General features: G+C 36.6%; 2 protein-coding genes across 8 annotated transcripts in view; one reads left to right on the forward strand and one right to left on the reverse strand.

Moving 5' to 3' along the window:
- The window catches only part of LOC139733546 (uncharacterized), a 93185-nt gene that overhangs the window by 64593 nt on the left and 2978 nt on the right, over positions 1-25614 (reverse strand). The gene's annotated exons all lie outside the window — the stretch shown is intronic.
- Positions 614-20905, forward strand: LOC139733548 (uncharacterized). Of its 7 annotated transcripts, XR_011711105.1 has the most exons (5): positions 614-700; positions 4578-7950; positions 8985-9057; positions 18095-18153; positions 18826-20905. XR_011711105.1 is itself a non-coding variant. In XM_071644354.1 (3 exons), the coding sequence occupies exons 2-3, from the start codon at positions 6763-6765 to the stop codon at positions 8991-8993; spliced, it is 1197 nt and encodes a 398-aa protein (XP_071500455.1). In that variant the 5' UTR covers positions 614-700; positions 4578-6762; the 3' UTR covers positions 8994-15132. The 7 variants fall into 7 exon arrangements, 1 of the variants encoding a protein (XP_071500455.1); XR_011711104.1 differs by lacking the exon at positions 18826-20905 and having other exon boundaries at positions 18095-18416; XR_011711103.1 differs by lacking the exon at positions 18826-20905 and having other exon boundaries at positions 8985-9049; positions 18095-18416.

Genomic DNA, 25614 nt, shown 5'->3' on the forward strand with positions numbered 1-25614 from the left:
ACAAAAACTGGAATATCTGTACTGAGGGCTTCAATTTTAATCAAATTTGGAGGGTACTGTGGTTATGCAAAGTTACACATTTTACCAAACAGCATGGTCACCTTAAGATCAAAGGTCACAGGCAGGGGTCAGTGAACTTTAAGGGCAGAAGTCAAGTTTTTTTTATGGCGTGTTTCGATGATGGCTCATAACTTTTGATGGATATGTCTGTTTGCAACCAATCTTAGGTAGTAAATGTTTCCTTGGGAGATGAAGGTAACCACAAGGTCGGAAGTCACAGGCAGGGGTCAATGAACTCTTAGGAGCCAAAAAGTTGTTTAGGGTGCATTTTGATAATTTCTCATAACTTCTGACGGGCATGTCTGTTTGGATCCAAATTTTAGGTGGTATATTGTCAAGTCAGAAAGGCACGAGTTGCAATACTATTACTTCATGTGTTTCAGTAACAAACAGTGTAGAAGTTTGGGCCATTCAACATGCGATACATTAGAGACAGTCTATGTCAAAACCAAGAATACTGGAATGTTAATTATTCATGATTGTTATGATATTCAAACGTTACTTATGTTTGCATGTTATATTAGAAAAGATATATATTTTATTGAATAATAGCATTTTTGTTTTTTGTTTCAGAATTCCTCATCATCATTTGGATCTGTGGAGGATTCGGGTTCTTTTTTTTTGTGGACAGAGCAAAGTGGTATAGTGTTTGGGTAATTCACTTTAGCGGGCTAAATTATTGTGCATTGCCGATTACCCTTAACACTTTAGGTACAAATGTTATTTTTTGGCAGGAGTTGGAATTGAGCAGTCTACTGTGGAGATAGCAGTATTTCTTTTAAAGGGGAAGGCTAGTAACTGATCAGTGGGAATCAGTGGAAATGCTGGGAGATGATTGTTTCAATCCTTATGGGATTCATTCAAAGAGTTCATTGTATATCTATTGTTGTGTGAAAATGATTTGCTTCAGAATGGTCTCATATTCAAGTAATGTGCAGTTTAATGCTTCCAGGTTAGCGTCCCTGGTCAGTGACGGAGCATTAATCTGCACATTACTTGAATATGAGACCTTTCTGAAGCAAATCATTTTCACACAACAATAGATATACAATGAACTCTTGAATGAATCCCACAAGGATTGGAACAATCATCTCCCAGCATTTCCACTGAGTACCACTGATCAGTTACTAGCCTTCCCCTTTAAGAAAATGAACTGATATTGATATAAAATGCTTTTTCCTTAGACGCCAGACTGAGTATACTTGGGACTCATCTTTAGCAGGCTAATGTACCAAGGACACATGTGCAGTTTTGCACTGGGGTGTTAAAAGACTGAATAAACCACACAGGGGTGCAGATTGTGATCTGTGTGCAGCAGTTGGATGTTATTTCATCAGTCATCATCCTAGTGCCAAACTGCAGTAAGGTCTACATGGTAGCTTTAAAATACAGGCAGTATGTGACGTAACACTGCGCAATATGTAGTATTCTGTGAAGGAATATGTCTGCCATTGGTGTTTATGATAACTGGCATTGCACTATAGTATATCCCACTAAAGTAAATACTTGCGTATTGTTGGTAGTGACTAAAGGTTATGCAGGATGTACAATTATTCACTTTAGGAGAATAAGTTATTGCAGTTTTTTTTTTTGGACAAGAATCAGGCTTGTGTAGTCTATTGTGAGGATACCAGTATCTTCAATAGACTAATCGTGCAGTTTTACCTTGGGTTCATGAGAGATGGAACAGGGCACTGAACGACTTCATTTGAGTTGTACGTGATTGCCTATTGTAGGTTTTTGTTGAGCCCATTGGAGGTGAGGGGCGGGACTAAGGGATTGTGTGCAGTGTCCGACCGTCCATTGTCGGCTTGTCTGTCGTCTGTCTGTAACGCTACAAAAACTGGAATATCTGTACTGAGGGCTTCAATTTTAATGAAATTTGGAGGGTAGAGTGGTTATGGAAAGTTACACATTTTACTAAACAGCAAGGTCACCTTAAGGTCAAAGGTCACAGGCAGGGGTCAATGAACTTTAAGGGCTGAAGTCAAGTGTTTGATGGCGTGTTTCGATAATGGCTCATGACTTTTGATGGACATGTCTGTTTGCAACCAAACTTAGGTGGTAAATGTTTCCTTGGGAGATGAAGGTCACCACAAGGTCGAAGGTCACAGGCAGGGGTCAATGATCTTTTAGGGGCCCAAAGTCATGTTTTTTAGGGTGCATTTTGGTAATTTCTCACAGCTCTTGACGGACATGTCTGTTTGGAACGAATCTTATTTGGTAGATATCTCTTGGAGAGTTGAAGGTCATTACAAGGTTAAAGGTCACAGACATGGGTTACCAAACTTTGAGAGTTAGAATTTTTTCTATTCTGTGCAAACGGACAAGAGACATTTTGGCAATTGTCTTGTTTATAAAGAAAATGTTTCCTTCTTCAAGTTGTTTACGAGGGTTTTAATGTACTCTAAGGACACAAGTGCAAGTTTTGCAGTGGGGTGATGACAAATGGAATATAGCACACATTGACATCACTCAAGTGGTGTACACTGTGTTGTGTGTAGGCCCTACACCAGTTGTGCTTGTTTTCATCAATTTTTTATAGCCTAGTACCAACTACACTACTGTTGTATGGTTGATTCAAATTACTGGCAATGTGTACTGACTTGAGATTACAAAATCCCTTGTTTATAGGGTTAGTATTGCTGTAAAGGAATAGGGAAGACTGGGGTCAAGTGGGACAAAGGGTGAAGTGGGAGACTTGTGTAGCTCTAAAACCATTTGGCTAATTAAAAATTATGTCATATTAATTAGTAAAAAGTTGTGTGTAAGCACAATTCAGAAATATGCCAAGAGTTTGTTCACATTCCTGCTGATATGAGTAGTACAATCCAAATGTATCAGCACACTGCTTCCTAGTTTGCTGTGTGTCACTTTGGATTGTTCAGATCCGTGAAGACTACTGTAGCACTCACAATAGATGCATTGTAAGATGGAATATACTTGCCGTTGCCATTATACCAATACCTTTTCCATTGAGACCAATTACCTTTGCCATTGATATGAATTACCTTTGCCATTGAATTGATACCAGTAACCTCTGCCATTAAATTGATACCAATTACCTTTGTCGTTGATACCAATACCTTTGCCATTGGTACCAAAAACTTTGATTGAATTGTTAAGATTGCGACAAAAGGACCTTATTTTTACTTTATCATTTTGCATAAAAAAGTACTTTTGAATTTGTCATGAAATTGGCACTTTGTTTAAGGCCTGTCCTTAGTATTCATAAATTCCATCAAGGTAGCATGTCACCATTCCAGTCTATTCATATATTATTTGAATGTTTATATCTTAAACAACTGTGAGGGGGATGAAAAACAAAAATGTGTTTACGGGGTTAGATTTTGCAATTTTATATAACAAATAATTTTTGCTGGCATTTCCAACAAAAATAATGAAAGCATCTCTTTGCCATAAAATCAGTTCGCTTGCATGGAATGCGTTGAAAATTACAGAATATAGTCTTCATGTAACTTATGATATTCAGTTGGTAAATTTGTAAATAAGTGCATTGATGTCTTTAAAATATTTTTAAAATACCGTTGAGAGAGGGCGCTAGGGTCTGGAAGACAAACTGTTTCAGTACCTCTCAATTATTTATTTCTGCATGAATCATGTTCTAATGTGGTACGGTTCCATGACATTTGCTCTCGCAACAATAGCTCCGGTCTACTTTTGCCATGATAACCCTAAACCTAACGCTAACTGTAATGCTAACCCTAATCCTAAACTTTGCATTGTTCTGAACAAAAAATGAAATCATGTCCTTGACCTTACCCTTTAATGTTTCGAGATATGTAGACTGGAGCAAATGTCGTGTCACCCTTGGTACATTGGTATACATGATCATGGTCATTATATCAAGTGTGCTGATGAGGATGAGGAAAAAAAGTCATGTTGAGGTCATGTGTTCCCAATTATTTGTTTATTGCTATGTCAATTTTGTTCACAATTGATGAGAGTGATGAAGTCCACATTTAGTGTCCTGCCAGTCAGAAGTCAAATTTATCTATTTTTTTATTTTTGCATCAGATATATGTCAAAACTTTATGCATCTTTTGGTAATACTACATGTATATTGATGAGGAATATATTGTCAAAGGAGATCTAGAAGACAAAACATTATATTGGAAGACAGCAAGTGTTATTGCGTAAGAAAGTCTCGGAAAATTATGCTTCCCTCAGGTCACAAAAGGAAGTAACTTCGAAAGCTAACTTTGAGTGAATGAAGAAAATGATATTAGTTTTTCCGCTCTAATATAATGGCTACCCCTCCCGTTTATATTATATAAAAAAAAAAAAAATGAAGAGCAGATATCATCAGTTTGATTTTGCCACCATAATTTCGTTACCCATAGTGACCTCTTAGTAAGAGTGCAGTCAAACTTGAAAAATTTCAGAGTTTTAGATCGTAGGGCAGCATAATTTTCCCCTGACTTTGGGAGGCAGGATCAGAAACCACAATATAATTTCAACAAAGCTAATGTTCTTTTTGTTTTCTTTCTTTACAGGTCTGTGAAACCCCTGGATAAGAAAACAGGATACAGGTGAAACCCCTGTAAAACGAAACAGGATACAGGTGAAACCCCTGTAAAACAAAACCGGTGAACAGGTGAAACCCCTGACAAACGAGAAAACAGGTGAACAGGTGAAACCCCTGACAAACGAGAAAACAGGTGAACAGGTGAAACCCCTGAAAAAAACGAGAAAAACCGGAGAACAGGTGAAACCCCTGTATATAACAAGAAAACCGGAGAACAGGTGAAACCCCTGTATATAACAAGAAAACCGGAGAACAGGTGAGACCCCTGTATATAACAAGAAAACCGGAGAACAGGTGAGACCCCTGTATATAACAAGAAAACAGGAGAACAGGTGAGACCCCTGTATATAACAAGAAAACCGGAGAACAGGTGAGACCCCTGTATCCCCTAACAAGAAAACCGGAGAACAGGTGAGACCCCTGTATATAACAAGAAAATTGGAAAGTATATAACAAGAAAATTGGAAAGTATATATAACAAGAAAACAAGAGAACAGGTGAAACCCCTGTATATAACAAGAAAATTGGAAAGTATACATATAAACGAGAAAACAGGAGAACAGGTGAAACCCCTGTAAAAACAAGAAAACCAGAGAACAGGTGAAACCGCTGTGTATAACAAGAAAACCGGAGAACAGGTGAAACCCCTGTATATAACAAGAAAATTGGAAAGTATACATACAATCAAGAAAACAAGAAACGAGTGAAACCCCTGTATATAAACTGGAACAGAAGTGCAGAGAGTCATAATGATAAATAAATGCAAAGAGTGATAGTACACAAAAAGTGCAACCAGTGATTTAACTGAATAAGTAGAAGGGGTGGAATTGCAGAATAAGTGTTAAGAGTAATATTGGAGATTAAATACAAAGAGTGATATTACACTAAAAAGAGGAAAGAGTGATATTAGGGATAAACAGAGATCTGAAAGTACGAGTACTAAAAAACATTGTCATTTGTGAATTTGTCTTGGGATATAAATTGTGATAGAGAAAAAACGGGCTTGATTAGAGTAAATACAATCTTATAAAATTGCTATTACATACTTTAGAAATAGGCAAATTTGTAAAAAAAAAAAAGGGAACCAACCTGGGATATTTAAAGTTGCACAAATAGAAGACTGTGATTACAAAGATAAAACTCTATCTGCTGTAACTGAATTTGAATCTTCAGCAAACCTGAATCTTTGATCCTACTCTATCTTGAAAGAACTTGAAATAATTTCAAAGAGAATCAGAGAGAGAGAGAGAGTCTCAGAATCAGAGGCAGAAAGAGTCGGAATCAAAGACAGAAAGAGTTAGAATCAAAGAGAGAAAGAGTAATAAGAGAGGAAGAGTCAGAATTGAAGAGAAAAAGAGTCGAAATCTAACAAAAGAGTTTTAAGGAGTGTTGAATAAAGAGTGCACTCCGTAAAGGAGGTGAAAACTATAAAGCAATCAGAATTGAAGAGAATCATAATTGAAAGAGAATTCTCTTACAGGAGGCGAGAAGTTTGCTGAAAATTTAAAAATAGAAATATAGTCTTGCATCACTTGAGAAACGGTGTCTTGAGTGGGGAATTTACGGTAAAAGAGAATTGAAGAGCGCCATCTTAAGACAAAAGCATTATATCTGGTAAACGTTATTGCGGTAGACAATACAAGTCTTCTTCTGGTGGCAAGACAGGTGTACACAAAGATAAGCAAAGGTGAAAGTGCTATAATCGCGTTCCTGAAATTGCCGCAGTAGCCATTACTAGCAGGTAATAGACAAAGAGCGCCACCTGTTGGTAGAAACAATTAAGAATACACACATTGCACAAAATAATTTTTCTTGGCAGACAAAAAGCGACACCTATTGGTAGTAACTAATTAAACAACACACCTTGTACAAATAATTTTTCTCGGTAGATAAGAAGCGCCACCTGTTGGTAGAAACATTATAAGGACTGGTGTCACAGCCTCATTGCAAGTACATTGTACAGTGTAATACAGTTCACGTATCATATATTAGCTTTCAAGGCAATACAATTCTACAATTTTGTTGTCAATTGCAATACAGAGTACCAGGGGTAGACCTGATTCATATAAGTATAGTGATTCAAGGAATATATTGATTGAACAGTACATTTATTTGGTAATAGGTACCTACTTTCAAAGCCCTGTAGTTTGACAATGGAAGCAAGTGAATTCAAGAATGTTATTGGTGATATCCTAGATATCCTCCATAGTTGCGACTTGAGAAATGTAGAGGTCAGTGAATGTGATGCATGTTGTAATGTGATCAATGAAAATGAAAGCAGAGTACCATGTGAGGATTGTGGCAAGCAGTTTCATGTGATGTGTACAGGAACTATTTCTGAGGCTAGACTGTGTGATGCAAGGTTGATTTGGATATGTTCAGCATGTGGAAGCAATAATATTGCCCATCGCATCTTTGACAAAATTGGCATTCCCTGTCATTTCAACAGATACGAGCTTCTCAAAGACATTGGTGATGAAGATTCTAGTGCTGATGTTTCACATTCATCATGCAAGAGCAACCAGAGAAGGAAACCAAGCAAGAGACTGAAAAAGAGGTACCGGTATGTGAAAAGAAAGGACAATGGAATTCTAGAAATGACAAATGTGTGTGTGCAGAAAAGAGCAGATTGTGAGAGAGATGAATCAGATTCGACTTTCATGACAAATCTGACCAAGAGCCAATTTCAGCCATTAGAAATTGCAGTTGATGATGGTTGGAGAACTGTGAAATCAAGGAAGACAAAAGTGACTACATCCCAAACAATGACTGACAATCCCAAGACCAAGACCTTTAACAAGAGCTCAGTGAGATCAGTAAATGGTGTGCCTCTCCAACCTGGTGTGACCTACATTGGCAAAGCAATGAAAGCCTACTATCTTGAAAAACAGAAAAGAGCCAAGACCAGCAAGGGCAAGAAATCAAAAGCAGAAACGAAGCAAAAAGAACCTGGTAAACTCGTGAAGCAAAATGTGAATGCAAACTTGGACACAGAACGAAATGATAGTCTGCAGGTATATACTGAATCTGTATTGAATGTATATTCAAAGTGTGTTCAGTCACCTCATGTGATGGCAAAATACACTGAGCAAATCTATGCAAAAACACAGAGAAGTTGGGCTGATGTGGCTAAAAGCACTCCGAATATGAGTAATGAATGTTGCGTACCGAAATGTGATCAGACTACATGTGCCTCTGTCCCTTCCACAGACATTGAAAAAGAAGTTTGGAATGTGAACAGGCTCTATGGAGGTGGAAATGCACGGCAACCAAGAAAGAAAGGTCGTTTCACGAAGATCAACAGACAAAGTGTACTACCGGAAAAAAATGCTGACTCACAGGTGCGTAATAATGGAAAGGTCAAACCTGACATTCCTGAAGGAGAACATGTAGCAAAGAATGAAAAGTTGTGTAAGAATGAAACATCTGACCATGAGGACAGTAATTCCACAAGCAGAGACAACACAAGCTCGAATGATATCTCCAAAGTGAAACGTGACAGAATGCACAATGTGCATGATCTGAACCCATGTTACAGTGAAAGAAAAGATGTTGAAAGTGACAGACAAATATCAGTGAAGGAATTGTTCCCTGTGAATTCTTGTACAGATGTAAGTGTTCACTCTCCATGTCACAGACCTGTTTCAGCTACACAGTGTGCTGAAGTTTGTAATGAATCAATATTCTTGCCTGAAAGTGAAAAAACTACTAATCCATCTGACTGCATAGTAATGAATGATGATTCTGCGAAAAGTGCTGACCACCACAATTCATATGATGTACAGGAATCAATAGTACATGTATTAGATGATGAACCAGCTGCAAGTGATTTAGAGACTGAAGAACGTGTCTGTAAGCATGTTTCACTCTCAAGTTCTGAATGTGGTAGAAGGCAATCATATCCTATGACCAAAACAATCGCACAAGGAAATTTTAATCAAGGTGATCAACGATTTGGTTACACTGCTGGCAAACAATGTGCATGTAATTCCCTTGTGGCAGTTCTCTACACCCAAACCAAGAATGGAATCGAAATGAGATCTCGTGATCTTGATCAGATTCTGACACTTGGGAATGAGTTGTATTATTACATAAAGAAGGATTCACCACTGAATGAAGAGCTTGTAATGATAGATGAATTACCCAAGGAACTTCATATTCTGGATGAAAAATTTCAAATAACCTATGCTGAATCAAAATATGGAGTGTTGGATGGAAATCAAAACAATTTGTCAAATTTTGGTGCTTTGTCATTGAGCCAAGCCTTAGAACAAGAACTATGCAGATATGATGCATGTCTTATGAATTTTGCTGAGAGTACATTTGCAATCATTACACATGACAATGGTTATTATGTATTTGATTCTCATTCCAGAAGTCATGATGGGTACTTGGTACAAGATGGATGCAGTGTCTTGCTTAGCATTTCATCATGGCAAGGTATACAGGTACACTGTTTGAATTTGGCAAAATCAATGGCATGTGATTTACGTACTACTCAGTTTGAACTAACCGGTCTGGCATTAGAATCCAATTCTAAGAAAAATGCATTGACAACTAGTGGCTCCAAGAGATCAAACTCAGTAAATACTGCATGGAGGAATACAAATGATCAAAATAGCAACATTTCAAAACATTGTGATCATGTTAAAGGAACTAACAGTGATAGCTGTAAGACTCAAAATGAAACAAAGAAAAACAGAGTAAATGTAAACAGTGATGGCTATGGGAAAGAGAATGAAGTTGAATTTGTTTCAGTTGAAAAGACAACAGAAAGAAGAGATCGAAATTTCAAATTTGTGCCGATTACATACGTAGACAAACAGTCTTTGTGCAATAAATTGAATTTCAGTTACAGTGGTACTGCCAATGAATCAATGGAGGATAGAAATGAAAGTTTGTATATTGGGAAACCTGTAAATATCAAGAGAGTTATGGGTGATGGCAACTGCTTTTACAGAAGTATTGCTCATGTAGTTACTGGCAGCGAAAGAAACCATTTCATTCTCAGGAAATCCAATGTGGCACATTTACTGGAAACGGGTGATTTATTTAAAAATGTAATAGACACAATGAAATATCAGAGTGTCAGGGATTTTGTACTTCAAGAGAAATTGATGGATTTAGGAACATGGGCTGGTCACACTGATATTAGTTCAATGGCACATATGCTAGATCGTGATATATATGTGTATGATGATCGAACAGAAAATTGGCAAATACTGTCTGCAAGGAAGCCTGGATACTACAACAAAGTAACAACTGAGAGAGGCATATATATTCTGTTCACTGGAGGCAATCATTTTGATGCAGTGGAAAGTGTAACTACTGTTCTGTCTAGTAGTTTGAATGAGAAGTTACCTGTATTTCATGTGAATTCAGATAGAAGTGTAGAAAATAAGAAGGAAGGTCATGATTTATCACATAAGATTACTAAAACCCTAACATTAAAGAAATGTAGTGTTAGAATGAGGAAAATGACACAAAAACAAATAATGGTATCAAACCTGCAAGAGACACAAATTCCATTGCAAAACACATGTGATGAGACAGTAAATGCCGACATTGATGCATCTGAGGTGAAGCAAGTGGGAGAAATAAAAAAGATTGATCTCATGTACAGACCTGTGAATAAATCTGATAGAGAGAAGCTTTGTTGCAAATTAGGTATAAAGGTTAATGACAAATGTAGCAGTAATGATATGCAAAAAGATATGGTAGAAAAGGGTGATATTACTATCCTGTCACAACCATTGACTATCTATAGAATTACTGGTGATGGAAATTGCTTTTACAGAGCTATATCATATGTCATATGTGGCAAGGAAGATTCACACCGTGATGTTCGAAAAGCAATAGTTAAGCATATTTTACAAAACAAGGAAGATTATGTTAGCCTTTTGAGATCAGGATACACAGATATTGTAAAATACATTGCAAAGGAAAGAGTATTTGACAATGACACATGGGCTACAGAACTGGAAATAATGGCCTTATCAAATTTACTAGATACTGATATTTATATATATGAAAATTATGGTTCAAAATGGAAATTATTTGGTGGGAGCAAACTTCAGTTTGGAATTATCACATCAGAAAGAGGTATTTACTTGCAACACACAAATGGCAATCATTATGATGTTGTAGAATCTGTCTGTCCAACGATCCAAAAATCAAGTTCATTTCAAAAGCTGTCAAGATCACAAAATATTTCTGATATGAAAACACCTGTGACAAGAAAGAGAAAACTCACAACAAGGAGGAAAGTTACAAAACAAGTTGATGATTGTCAAATCAATGTATTGAACGATGAAGAATTAGAGGATGACATGGAACGTGCAGTTAAAATGAGTAGGCACCCTAAAGAATATGAAGAAGTTAATACTACTATGCAAACTACAAAAAGGAAAAAACGAAGAAAAAAACGTAATGCTAATATCACCAGACAAAAAAATAGAGATCAAATGAGAGCACAAAGAGAGAAGAAAAAAAATGAGGAAAGGCAGTTAAAAACAGAATTTTTTTCAAATGATCAGTCTTTTCCATTCCGCAAAGTTAAAAAAGCAGCTGCAGAGAAAGTAAAATATCAAACAGATATACCTTACAGGTTAAAAAAGAAAAACAAAATTAAGAAGAGACAAAAACACAAGTACACCTTGGATCCCACTTACAGAGAAAGGCTGAAGAAAATGAGAAAACTCAACTATGGAAGCAATGTTTTATATAGAGAGAGGCTTAAGAGACTGAGGAAAGCTAGATATCAAAATGATGCTTTATTCAGAGAAAAGCGTAAGAAACTGAGGAAAGCCAGATATCACAGCAATGCTTCATTCAGAGAGAGGCTAAAGAAAATTAAGAGAGCTATTTATCAAAACAATATTATATTCAGGGAAAGATATAAGAAAATTATGAGAAAAGTTGCTAACATTAAGTACAAGACAAATTCTGTGTACAGACAGCAAGTTGCAATGAGAAACGTGAAACGAAAAAAGCAAGAGAAAATTGATACGAGAAATTGTGATCATGTTTTGAAAAAATTTAGGGAAATTGTTTCACATGGCCCTGAATATGTATGTTGTGTATGTTTGAAATTATTATTCAAGAATCAAGTATTGAAGTGCATAAAAGCAAAATATAATGATACGAAATGCTTAAAAGAGGAGTACTTGCATACATGCAGTGATGACTGTGATGTTGACTGTCAAATAGTAAAGTCACCAAGAAATTCTTTATGGATTTGTTACACTTGCCACAGGAAATTATTAGCTGGTAATATGCCTGCTGAAGCTAGCAGAAATAATTTAGAATTACATGCTATTCCTGCAGAACTTGGAAATCTGAATCAGTTGGAAACACATTTGATAGCTCTAAACATTCCATTTATGAAAATTTTGAACCTGCCTAAAGGAGGACAATATGGAGTACATGGCCCAACAGTTTGTGTACCTTCGCGCACAGATGAAACTGTAAAGATATTACCTCGACCAGAGACTGATGATCAATTCATTCGTGTAAAATTGAAGAGGAAACTGTCTTATAAAGGATATTATGAATATCAGTTTGTCAAGAAAAAGAATGTGCTAGCTGCATTGGAATATTTGAAGAAAAATAATAAGTGGTATTCTGATATTGCTATAGATAATGAATGGAGCTCTGATTTATCAGAGAAAAATAGTCAAGCAGCTTGTGTTAAACCATTGGATTCAAATGAAACTAATGATGATGACGATGATGACAATGATATAGAGGATGATCAAGATGGACGATTACAAGGCATTCAGTTGGACACATGTTTACAGAAGGTTGATATGAGGCAGGAAGTGCTTGATCAGTTTTTCGATGATATTATATGTTGTGCACCTTGTGAAAAGAATAGTCCTGTATCGCTGTTGATGGATAAGAGTAATGAGGCAAAATGTTTTCCTGCTCTATTTCCAACTGGCCAGCCAACATTTCATGATACCAGGTACACTGAAGTAACACTTGGTCGTTATTTACATAATCGCCTGATGCATGTAGACAACAGATTTGCAGAAAATACAGAATATATATTTTATGCTCAGTGTATATATGAACTGCAACAAATACTTTCTAATGTTTCTATAGCTCTCAGAAAAAGCTCAGAAGAAATAGATAATTCTATATCGATGCAATGTTCAGATCTAAAAGATGCAAGAAAACTTCATGAGATACTGGATTCGAATAAAGGATACAAATTTCTGAAACAAATACGGGGAACACCTCCATACTGGCAATCTACGCAGAAAGATGTATTAGCAATGGTTAGACAACTTGGAAAGCCTACATGGTTTGCATCATTTACTTCAGCTGAGATGAGATGGCCTGAAGTTATTAATACATTGCTGAATCAGCAAGGTGATAGAAGAAAAGCAAGTGATCTCGATTGGACAGATAAGTGTAATTTATTAAAGTCAAATCCAGTGACAGTAGCTCGTATGTTTGACAGACGCTTTCATGCATTTTTGAACAAAGTGATTCTTTCTCCGGCAGAACCTATTGGCAAAATAATTGACTACTTCTACAGAATTGAATTTCAACAGAGAGGATCTCCACACACACACTGTTTATTCTGGGTTGAAAACGCACCTAAATTGGGTATTGACAAAGATGAAAATGTCACAGATTTTGTTGATAAGTACATTTCATGCAACATTCCATGTGAGGATGAAGATGAAGAACTATATGAAATAGTGAAGAATGTTCAACTTCATTCAAAGAAACATTCAAAATCATGCAAGAAAAAGGGAACTACCTGTAGATTTAATTTTCCAAGACCACCTTCTGAGAAAACATTTGTTGTGAGGCCTGATGATAATCTGGAAGTTACAGATAAAGCTCAAGATATTCTGTCTACAGTAAAGAATTCATCATGTATGGAACGGACATATGATAATGCTAGACAGCTCTTTGAAGTTCTTGGGATGTGTCAAAAGGAATTTGAAGATGCCTATAATGCTGTAGCTACAAAAGAAGATATAGTCATGAGAAGAGATCCAAAAGATATATGGGTGAATCAATACAATCCATTCTTACTCAGAGCTTGGAATGCCAATATGGATTTGCAGTATATAACAAATGAGTATGCCTGCATTGTTTATGTTGTGTCATACATGTCAAAAGCAGAAAGAGAGATGGGTTTGCTCTTGAAAAATGCAGAAAGTGAAATGAAAGAGGGCAATGAAGATGCTCGGAAAAGCATGAAAGAAATAGGACATGTGTATATGCAAAACCGTGAAGTTTCAGCGCAAGAAAGTGTGTATCGTGTTTGTAGCCTGAGACTGAAGGAGTGCTCAAGAAAAGTAGAGTTTATACCTGTTGGACCAAACCCTGTGAGAATGAGTTTACCATTGAGTGTTATTCAAAGCAGACGAGACGATGATGATAGGAGTCCATGGATGCCAAACAGAATTGATAAATATAAAGCCCGACCTGATGATTTTGAATTTGAAAATATGTGTTTAGCCACATTTTGTTCAAAGTATAGACTACTCAGTGAATCTGATATAAAGGGTAAGAAACCGAAACAGAAAGTGTTCAAACTGAGAGATCAGCTGGGCTATGTACAAAAACGATCAAGAACCAATGATGCTGTAGTAAGATATCCTCGTTTTTCACCGACCGTAACCCCAGAAAAATATTATCAGAGTATACTGCAACTGTATTTGCCATTCCGCATTGATGAACAGTTAAAACCTAATCAATTTTTGACATATCAGGAATTTTACCAAACTGGATCTGTACGAATGTATAATAAGAATCTGGAAAGTGTCAAAAGTATTGTCAATGAAAATCTCAGACAGTTTGAAAAAAATGCTGATATAATTGATCAAGCACAAGAATATCTTGAGAAATTTGGTCCACAAGAAGATGCATGGGGATTACTCTGCCCAGAAACAGAAATTGAAAGACATGAAACAGCTAAAATCCATGAAGAAGTTGAAGATGCTGACAATGAATTTAGAATCCCAGATCTTGAGTCCAAATCTCAGGAGAAAGAGTCATATGGCATAGAATTTCGATCATGTAGCATTTCAAGAGAAGACAGTAATGTCTTATTAAGAACTTTAAATAGCAAGCAGCAAAAGGTGTTCTACAAAATACGTCAATGGTGTCTTGACAGAGTTAATGGAAAAGAACCAACAACATTTCAGATATTTGTGACAGGTGGTGCTGGAACAGGAAAAAGTCATCTAGTGAAATGCATATGTAATGAAGGGACAAGAATTCTTAGCAGAATGATGCATAATCCAGATGATACTTCAATTATGAAAGTAGCTCCAACTGGAATTGCAGCTTACAACATTGGTGGTAGTACTATTCATAATGCTCTGTCCATACCCATTTCTGCTACACTACCTTACCAACCCCTTGGAGAAGAAAAGATAAGTCATTTACGTAATCAGCTGGGTCAACTACAGATACTAATAATTGATGAAATATCCATGGTTGATCAGAAGCTGTTGTGGTATATACATGGACGTTTAAGGCAAATAAAGCAGATACGTGATAATACTCCATTTGGAAAGGTATGAGTTATTGCAGTTGGAGATTTCTATCAGTTACCCCCAGTAAAAGGTACTCCTTTGTATAAAGATACACTGCAAAGTTCTTTATGGACAGACAACTTCTCTATAATTAACTTGGATGAAATAATGAGACAAAAGGATGATGCAAAGTTTGCTGTTCTTTTGAACAAATTAAGGATAAAAGGAAAGACAGATGAATTATCTAGTGATGATATAGCAGTTCTTCAATCATGCCAAACTGGAGAACAATGTGAGGATGCATTGCATATATATTCTTCAAACAAACAAGTAAATGACTGGAATAAAATAATGCTTCACAAGAAATGCACAAATATCATATGTATTGATGCAGAAGATTCTGAACTTGATAATGAGGGTAAAAACAAAAGATGTGACAAGCCACGGAGATGTACTAAAGCTTCCTTGCTAGCGTATCTTTGGATTGCTGAAAATTCTAGAGTGATGCTTATCAAAAATGTGAATGTGACTAAAGGGTTATCAAATGGCTGCATTGGCACTGTAACTGACATAGTAAAAGTAAATGAAAACGCAAGACCTACAAATGTGGTGGTAAAATTTGACAATGAAAAGGTAGGAATTCAGTCAATAGAAATGCAACAGGAATCAATCGGGAAAAAATATACTAGGAAACAATTTCCCTTGAAATTAGCATATGCATGCACAATACATAAAGTACAAGGCATGACAGTGGAAAAAGCTGTTGTTTCTCTGAAAAATATATTTTTGCCTGGGCAAGCATATGTAGCTCTGAGCCGTGTTAGATCATTAGGTGGACTAACGATTGAAGATTTTGATCCAAAAGTTATGTATTGCAATCCAGCTGTTCAAGAAAGTTTAGAGAACATGCCAACATTTATTGATGACACAAACATTCGCACTGATGTCTCCATTGCAACTATGAGTATAATGTTACATAATATTCAAGGTCTTAAAGCACATTTCAAAGATATCCAATCAAATTTGCTATTTAAAAATTCTGATATTATTTGTTTAACTGAAACTTGGCTTAATGATGACATTTTTGATGTGAATTTAGATCAGTTTAAAATGTACAATCAGCCTCGGTCAAAGTCTTATTCTGATGAAAGTCCCTTATTTTCTGCACTGAAAAATCAAGCACATGGTGGAGTTGCAGTGTATAGTAAAGTCAAATCTATTAGTAGGCTGGATTTACATGTCAATAATTTAGAATATATTACATTTGCAGTAACTTGTTCTTCATGTCTCATTTCAGTGATATATAGACCTCCTAGATATGTCAAGAAACAATTTTGTAAGAAACTAAAGAGGTTACTTATAGAATTGCAGCAAAGAAGTACAAAATGCATAGTTATTGGTGACTTTAATGAAAATCTCAGACAAAATTCAAGTGATTCATGTGTGCATAAATTGATGTGTTCTTATGGATATCAACAACATGTACTTGATGCTACAACAGAAGGTGATACATTGATTGATCATGTATATAGCACAGGTATCGATACACTTCATGCTGAAGTTATTCCCCTTTATTACAGTTACCATGAAGCTATTAGAATACAGTTTTGATGAGTGGTATCATGAGTTTATGCAAAGTAATGTGGTATATTTTCAAATCAATAAAGATTTATTTTCTTTTGTCATATTTCCTTTTGTAATGCAGAATTAGGTAAACAGAATACTTCATTACAAATGTAGGAGAGAGTATACAACGATAAAAAAGACTCGGTAGTAGTGGTACACTATATTTAATACTGAAGTGATTGAAGTGAAAAGAAAAAAAATATGCAATGAGCAAAACATGCAAAGCATGGAGGGATCCACTGAAAAGATCATGCTTGTGAATATGAAGCAAAACTTCTACAAAAGTAAGATTACTACAGAAAAACTGACATTACAAGACAAAAATTGACAAGACGACTGTAATATTAAGACATCGGAATAGACAAAAACATATGACAAAAGTAATGATCTTTGTTTGTTGAAACAAATATTGTGATCCATGACAATGTGAAACGAAAAGATGAGTACTGTATCATTGAGAAATTACTTAGTGAGAGACTAATCCTGGCTGTAAGTGTATTTTGGCAATAGTGCTATAATAAGATATTAAGTGGCAGTTGATGTAGATACGAGATGAGATTTACCAATTTTGTTTCAAAGTAGTTGCTAATGACGGTCCATTAAAGCTCAGAAATGTGATCATTGCAGCATACAATCAATACAATGTAGAACAGAATTAAAATGAAATATATGTAGAGCAGATATAGAATTGAAGTAAAACAAAGCACACACATGAGACAGACATAGAGCAATATAACATAGCCTAGAAGATTATTGTGTTTACTATAGGAACTAGATTTTGCAAACTGATCATTTGAGGAAATGTATTGTTTATTAATGCAGAAAGTTGAATGCTAAGGAAAAGTTTTTTGATCGTGTGGTAAGTGTCAAGAGCAGTAGCAAAGCCAGGCAGGGGGGCACAAGGCTCCTGCCCCTTTATGGAATTTCTGGTCTGCCTCTGATGAAAAGATGAAAATCAAGGGAAAGCAGGTAATAAAAATGTTTAAATGACCCTGAACAAAGTAAAAGTTGTATATATATGCAAGATTCTAAATTAATTTACATCCATGTGTTGTAATTCATATCAATCAGTACTTCATAATAAAATACAGAAAGACAACTATGACTCATCATGTTTTTAACACAAGATTTGACTCGGTCATGTATGTGGTATATACCACAAGTTTTGAATCCTTTCACCCAAATCATTTTAACTAGTGCTCAAACCCCTGTTTCCTCAACAGTTTGTATTGATTGATTGCTATCATTTATTAGTGTTTGGCAGACATTGAGCAAGCAAAGAACTGGCGAAATAACACATCAGTCTTGGATTATATCCATCAATATCCAATGGCTTTTCTTTTGCCTGTTGAAGGTTGAAGTGGCCGGTGTTTGTGCCTGACACCTCCATCCTTTCATCCAAGTGTTGCAGAGGTAAGTTTGGTATCCTCTCCTTTTCAACACACTCGAGCCAAAGGCTCAAGTGAGCTATTGGGATCACGCTTCATCTGACATTTGTCGTACATTGTCCATCGTACGTCATGCATAAACTTTTTACATTTTCATCTTCTTGAAAATACCATGACTAATTTTCACCGAACTCGGCTGAAACCATGCTTTAAACCATAGACAATTATATGGGGCATCAAGTGTCATATAGCCTAATTTGTGACAAAATACTGTAAAACATGACATATTCGCAGCGCAATATTTTCACAAATTGGGGCTGATAGCACTTTATGTGGCGTGAAATTCTCGCTAATTGCCAGTGGCGTTTAGATCATATAAAAAAATAATATTCACAAAAGTAAGATGCACAAGAACATTCCTCTTTTTACGGTAGACCATGTGACACTTGGCGCTCCATACAAATTCTCCATAGATTAAAGCATGATATCAATTGCACCACCTTCGTGAATTTGGGACAATATGTCTGAAATATACACAAGAAAGCCTTTTGAAGTTAAAAGTCCATATCATTAACAGTTATCACAGTTAATTTTTCTCCCAGCACACAGATATCATATTTATGCTAATATTTCAATGATATTGAAAGAGGGATTTCTTGCATCGGTAACAGTAAGTCTTTCATGTCTTTTTCGCCAGGACTTGCTCAATAGAGAGAACATGCCAGGTTTGCAGTATTCTCTTGATGATACCGAGACTAGGAATCTACTATTGAAGGCCCAAATGATCGGACCATCTGTGGATTACATCTATCTCTACTGTGTAGATGACTGTCAACCCTACATCAAACTGCATGGCATGCAAGACACTCTCACTCACTATCCGTCACCATGCCCTGAATGTAGCTGGGAAAGAATCTGCTAGAGTGTGCCGTCTAAGCAGACTATTCGGCCTAACTGGGGAGGCAATTTTACCACTCTCCGCTCCGCTGCTCTCGCTTTGTCTACGCTTCAGCTGAATACTGTGTCTCTTCCTGAGGGCATAGGTGCCATACTAAGAGGGTGGACGCCCAACTCAACTCTGCTCTCTTCACCATCACAGGCTGCCTGAAATCAACCCCTACCCACCAGCTCCCTGTGCTAGTAGGCATTCCACCCCATCACCTTAGACGAGAAGCCACTACAAGACAGGGAGCACTGAAAGCTGCCACGAAGAATACCACCTCTTCCATAGCAAGATGCAGGATGTCTTCCCTAGACAGCGTCTTAAAAGGCAGGGAACCTGTTGTTGGCTCGTAATCGTCATCAATACATTGTATGTCGTAAACACATAACACTCACTCAATGATATTCCATTTACAAACTTGGAATGGTTGACAACAAAAACATGATGTTTCCCTGAAAACAAAACTCTTGACCTGGGTATTTGGTGTGTAGCTTGTTGATCACAACTTTGACTGCTAAATTGAATTCTGGTACAAAAACTGGTGATGTAGATGTTACTGCCAACAGCCATGTTGTGATCTGAGAAGTATTGCAGAACAAAGAATTATTTTTCTAAAGGATAATGAATGAAACTGTTTGTGACATTAGTGGATGTGTAGAAAATAAAATAGTTTGTCTATATGAAGGATTTCAGTGAAGATTCTCATTTTGCTAAATTACACATACTATCACTCGTATATATACAGGCAAATATTTGCTAGGTTTACATGCAACATGCAGTAAGATTATCATGTGTATGGAGTCTGTATTGCTTTTTGTTTTTTTGTTTTGTTTTTTGTTTTGCCTGAGCATGACATACCTTTTTGGATATGGAAATTCTGAGAATGCGCACTACTGTAAAAGTGGATATTTTTGCGCGACTAATTTTTCTTGCCTGGCCAGGTAAGAAGAGTTTCACGTGTTTTAATTCCACGGAATCAAGATAGTAATCAGGGGAGCATATGGCAAGCAAAAATATTAGCATGCTTTCATTTTCGCGCTAGTTTCTGATTGGGCGAAATGCGCAAAAATTGCCACTTTTACAGTAAGTGTATGCACAGCTCTAAGAGATATTTCATGATCATAAAGGCATACATAAAAGAGCATAATACATGGTAGTTTGCTGGTTTTATCAGAGTAAGTTGAATAACAGGAAAGAGTTAGTTTGCACTAAGAGTTGTACTCATCGGTAGTTTGATATACATATGTATTTATAATAGAGGTGCTGTGTATATTGTGAAGTGAATCAAGCAAAGAAAGGTTTGAATAGCCATAAGAGATACTCACATGTATATTCCATTTTTACATAAAATAAGGAGTTATTATTAGCTTAACAATGTCATGTAAAATGTATGAAGGATACCAAGAGTATGGTAGATATTGACCACCCTCATTGAACGTCAGATAGTTAAGTCAGTTGGTTTAGTGTGACCAGTGAGGCCTGTAATTCTTTGTGCTTTGATGAAAAAGAAATGCAGGGATATTGTTTTTAGCAGAGACTTATATTGTAAAAAAATGACATGTGTGCTTGTGCAAGTGCCATAGATTGTGTCAGACACCTGTTCAGTGGCAGGTCCAGAAGGAAGGAGGGGGGGGGGGGGCGTAGGGAGAGTGTAGGAACACATACTTTGTTAGTTTGAAATAGCGACTAATCCGCCCGCTGCAAAGTTGGATCCACCGTTTCGACAGTTTAGATTGAGGTGCCACTTCAGATGGCCAGCGCGTTATATGGTATCGTTATTTAAGAAAACATTGTTTCAATAAGTTACAAGGCGTCTCCTATTACTCTTGACAATGTCAGGGCTTTGATGTAGATTTATAATCTTAATTTCTTTTGCATGGTCATGACATTACCTTCGTAGAAGAAAACTTACCACGGGGGTATTCACAGCAACCAGGGGCCCGCTGCATAAAACTTACCATTGAATTTCAGTGGTAACTACCGTCAAAATTAGGCATCACAGCCAATCAGCATCAAGGATTATAAAATTTACCGCTAATTTGAAGATTTACTGCTAGAAAGGAGCGGTAAGTCCAGCAGTAAGGGTTTTATGCAACAGGGTCCTGATAAGTGAGTGCCCATATTTCTAAAATATGACTTTATATGCTTTATGCAATACAGCTTACTCTAAATCGTCGGTTGAGAATATTGGCGTTAAGTTGTCTCTAAAGCCATAGTGTTCGAGACAACTTAACGCCCTTCTCATTCTCAACAGACGAAATGTAGTACATGTATAACGCTTAGAGGCTGCCATCGCAGAACTACATAAGCAACAAGACATGCAATTTTTTGTGTCATACTTTGCAGATATGCTTTGTTTGTACCTTTCATTACAGATGTTTATTTGTCTGTGTTTTATCATGTCTATGCTATAATACATGGTTTTTGCTGGAAGCCGTTGAACCAACACACAGTTAAGTCAGATCAACCTCAAGTGTATTTTACAATCAGTTTTATTTGCTTTTTACAACCTGCATACTCAATTATGTACATGCATTGATATTGTTTTTTGGCAGGTAGTAAGACGGTGTACATACGGTTATTTATCCTTTTTTGTCGTACGTCAGTGCTGGTCAGGACTTACGTACTGGGGGGTGGCGGGGGGGAGGATACCTTGTAGCAGCACGTACCCCGTTAGTTTGACAATAAGTCCTTGGCTGAGAGAGAAAGCTATTTCAATTGGTATTATTATCATGTTACTCTCTCTGATGCTCCCCCAATGGCAAAAAGAAACAAAAGAGGTAATTTTTGCTGACCACGTACTTCTTTGACCACGGTTATGTAAAAAGGTACACGTAGGCTTATCCCATAATACTTGCTATGTAGTCCCCTTTTCCCATCATTAACTGCAGTTCACGATCACGATCGAGGCCTCTTTGGAGAGTGACGTGCCCAATGTATTTCACCAAAGCGACCTGGGATTCTACTCGGACTGTCGCAATGGCTTGTACCTTGTACACCTATTTGTAATTGCCGCACCTTTACTATTATGTCCCCTCAAGCTTAAAACCTTTGTTTGAGCAGATACAGGTGATGCTCTTATATTCTCATTGAGAGTTGTATAATCAACTCACTGATTAATCAATAATTCTGTTGAAAGCACCCCATAATTATCACCTGCGTGTGATACATAATGTACACAACAATAAAACGTGCATATTCATAATTGAACGTAATATTCAGTTGTCAACGACTGTTATTAGCAAAATTGAGTGGAGTCATAGCTCAGGAAGTTGGAATATGGCTGTATACTATGATGAGAGTGTGTTTGGTGCGCAGTCCAATTACATAACGATAACAGCATCTTGTCACATATAACAGGTCACGACGCCTACCTTCCAACAAATGCATTGGGCTTGTGATCCCTCTTTATTATTTGATGAAATCTTTGAAGGCTTCCATGGTGGTAGAACGTTGGGTGGTAGAAGGTTTCCCAGTCCACCACGTATTCTTTCTAGGGTAAGTGTGTGGCCCTGAAAAGGGCCTACCCAATCTCGACGTTTAGGCAAGCATGTTCTCGCCATTCGCAAGGGAAAATTATTACTTGTTGATAAAACCAAAAAAAAAGTGAACATTCCCCATTTTGTTTTCGAAACGGTCCTCCTTTTATGGAATTCCTGGATCCGCCCCTGCTGTTAGTGTGCACCATTAGACCAGATGTCTTCAAATTTGTACATATCTAAACAAAGAGGAATGATAAATTCTGTGTAACCAGTGACCTACAACAAAAGACTGCTTTTGCCTCATTTTTGTGACAGCAAGTACAATACCTAATGATCATCACATGTTGGCGACACAAAGAGGTGAACCTTTGTTACAAAATATACCCAAAACGACATGCAAATGGAACACATTGCTATACATGTACAGGCATTTTGCTTTGTTTGGTCACACCAAATGAGTAGGACTAATAAGCAGTCTCTTATTATCATAATTGAGGTTCTGTGTGCAGTGAATAGATTGCATTCTGACATTGATATGCTGCACACGTCAGCTCTCACATTGCCAATGTCAACACTTGATCATGAGACGAAGAACAATGAAAAAAAAACAAACACACCAGTATGAAGGGTTTTATACTTGTGGATGAAGCTGTTTGTTATGTTTTTCAAACAGTTTGTGTGTGCGTGTGTGTGTGTGTGTGTGTGTGTGTTCCATGTACCATCCACAGCTAAACATGATTTTAATTAAGACCAAATTACAAAAGTAGACTTCCTTAGAATGAAATATACTGGGTAAAAAAATCTACGAATTAAGTTGTTACTAATGTTGAAGGGTTCAGTTGAGGGGACATTGGGCTTTTGATGTTTGGATTCTCATTTAGAAAAGGGAGTGGGAACTGTCATCTTTGGCACTGAATTCGGTTACTGTATACACCAACGAAGATACAGAATGAAGTGTATTTAACCTTTGACTCCACTTTGCACACCCAAGATGGCATCTGAGCAAAAAGGTGGTTATTTTGTGAAATGATTCTTGTAACATGGTCTTTGTGTATGCAAAATATGGGAAAGATAGGACATGTATTTACCAAGATACAGGATGAAACATTTATGACCTTTGACCCTAATTTACATACCCAATATGGTGTCCGATCATGTAGTTGTTGCTTTATTAAATAATGTACGTGACATAAACTTAACATGTGCACAATATTGGGGTGATATGGTCTGTTTTTCTTGAATTATTGCAAAGAAAGTTAAAAAAAAAAGGAAATATGAAAATACATGAAAGGTAAGGTTTAATTGTGCCAAGTTTTTCGACATGAATTTGACGTCGTATGAAAAGAGGGAAGCACTTAGGCGATAGCGCAAAGTCTCAGCTACAACGTATTAAAATCTGGGGGAAATTCACAAAAGGGTAAATGAGCTAGTGCTCGATAAAGACAATCATGTCAATTTTCACATCCAGAAAAATTCTCTCCCATAGAGATAACACGTCATACCCATTTGGCACAGGCAAGATGGCATCTGAGCAAAAAGGTGGTTATTTTGTTAAATGATTCTTGTAACATGGTCTTTGCGTGTGCAAAATATGGAAAAGATAGGACATGTATTCACCAAGATACAGTATCAAACATTTATGACCTTTAGACCCTAATTTACATACCCAAGACGGTGTCCGATCAAGAAATTGTTATTTTATGAAATAATGTACGTGACATGAGCTAAACATGTGCAAAATATGGGGGTAATAGGGAATGTCTTTCTTGAGTTATTGCAAATGAAGTTGCAAAAAGAAAGAAATATGAAAATACATCGAAGCTAAGCTTTAATTTTAGCGAAGTTTTTCGACATGATTTCGACGTTGTATGAAAAAACGGAGGCCACATAACGATAACGCAAGGTCTCAGCTACAACATATTAAAATCAGGGATAAATTCACCGAAGGGTAAGTGAGCCAGTGCTCGATAAAGACAATCATGTCAATTTTCACATCTTTTCCCATAGAGATAACACGTCATAACGAAGATAGAGAAAAAAGTACATATGACCTTTGACCCCACTTTCCACAGACAAGATGGCATCTGAGCAAAAAGTAGTTATTTTGTGAAATGATCCTTGTAACATGGTCTTTACGTGTACAAAATATGGGAAAGAAAGAACTTGTATTCACCAAGATACAGGATGAAACATTTATGACCTTTGACCCTAATTTACATACCCAAGATGGCGTCTGATCAAGTAGTTGTTATTTTATGAAATAATGGACGTGACATGACCTAAACATGTGCAAAATATTGGGCTGATAGGGCTTGTTTTTCTTGAGTTATTGCAAAGAAAATTGCAAAAAGAAAGGAATATGAAAATGCATCGAAGATAAGCTTTAATTTTAACCAAGTTTTTGGACGTGATCCTGACAACGTATGAAAAAACAAAGGGCACGCTTACGATAGCCCAAAGTCTCAGCTACAACATACTAAAATATGGGAGAAATTCACCGAAGCATAAGTGAGCTAGTGCTCGATAAAGATAGTCATGACAGTTTTCATTTCCAGAAAAACTACACTCCCATAGAGATAACACGTAAACTGGTCAAATTTGACAATGTTACCTTTAATCCCTTTTTACGAGGTGATGCCGTCATCCAATCAATATGTTGTTATTATGTAACTGAAAGACCATTTAATAAGCTACAACATATTGAAATTTGGACAAAAATCAACAAAAGAATAATCGAGATACGCTTGAGTGAACTTGAAATTTGATGACGTCATTTTGAAAATTTACTTTTTTTACTTTATTAAGAAATTTGATATCTTTTAATCATTTTTCCAGCATCGCCAACCCATGAAATTACATGTACAACTCATCAGCTTTCAGAATATGTAAAGAAAATTGGGGGTCACCGTCCATCCTGACGAGTAAAATGAGATTTAAAATTGGCGGTTTTTTGGCATTGTTGCACTGTATATCGTCATTGACGCGCGCGCGGAATTTCAACTTTGACGGGCCCGTATGACGTCATATTGAGTGGGATTGACTTAAAACTTGGTAGAAATAT

This window comes from Diadema antillarum, unplaced genomic scaffold (assembly GCF_040938485.1).
Source record: "Diadema antillarum isolate AM-2024a unplaced genomic scaffold, OU_Dant_1.0 seq00000481_RagTag, whole genome shotgun sequence".
NCBI lineage: Eukaryota > Metazoa > Echinodermata > Echinoidea > Diadematoida > Diadematidae > Diadema > Diadema antillarum.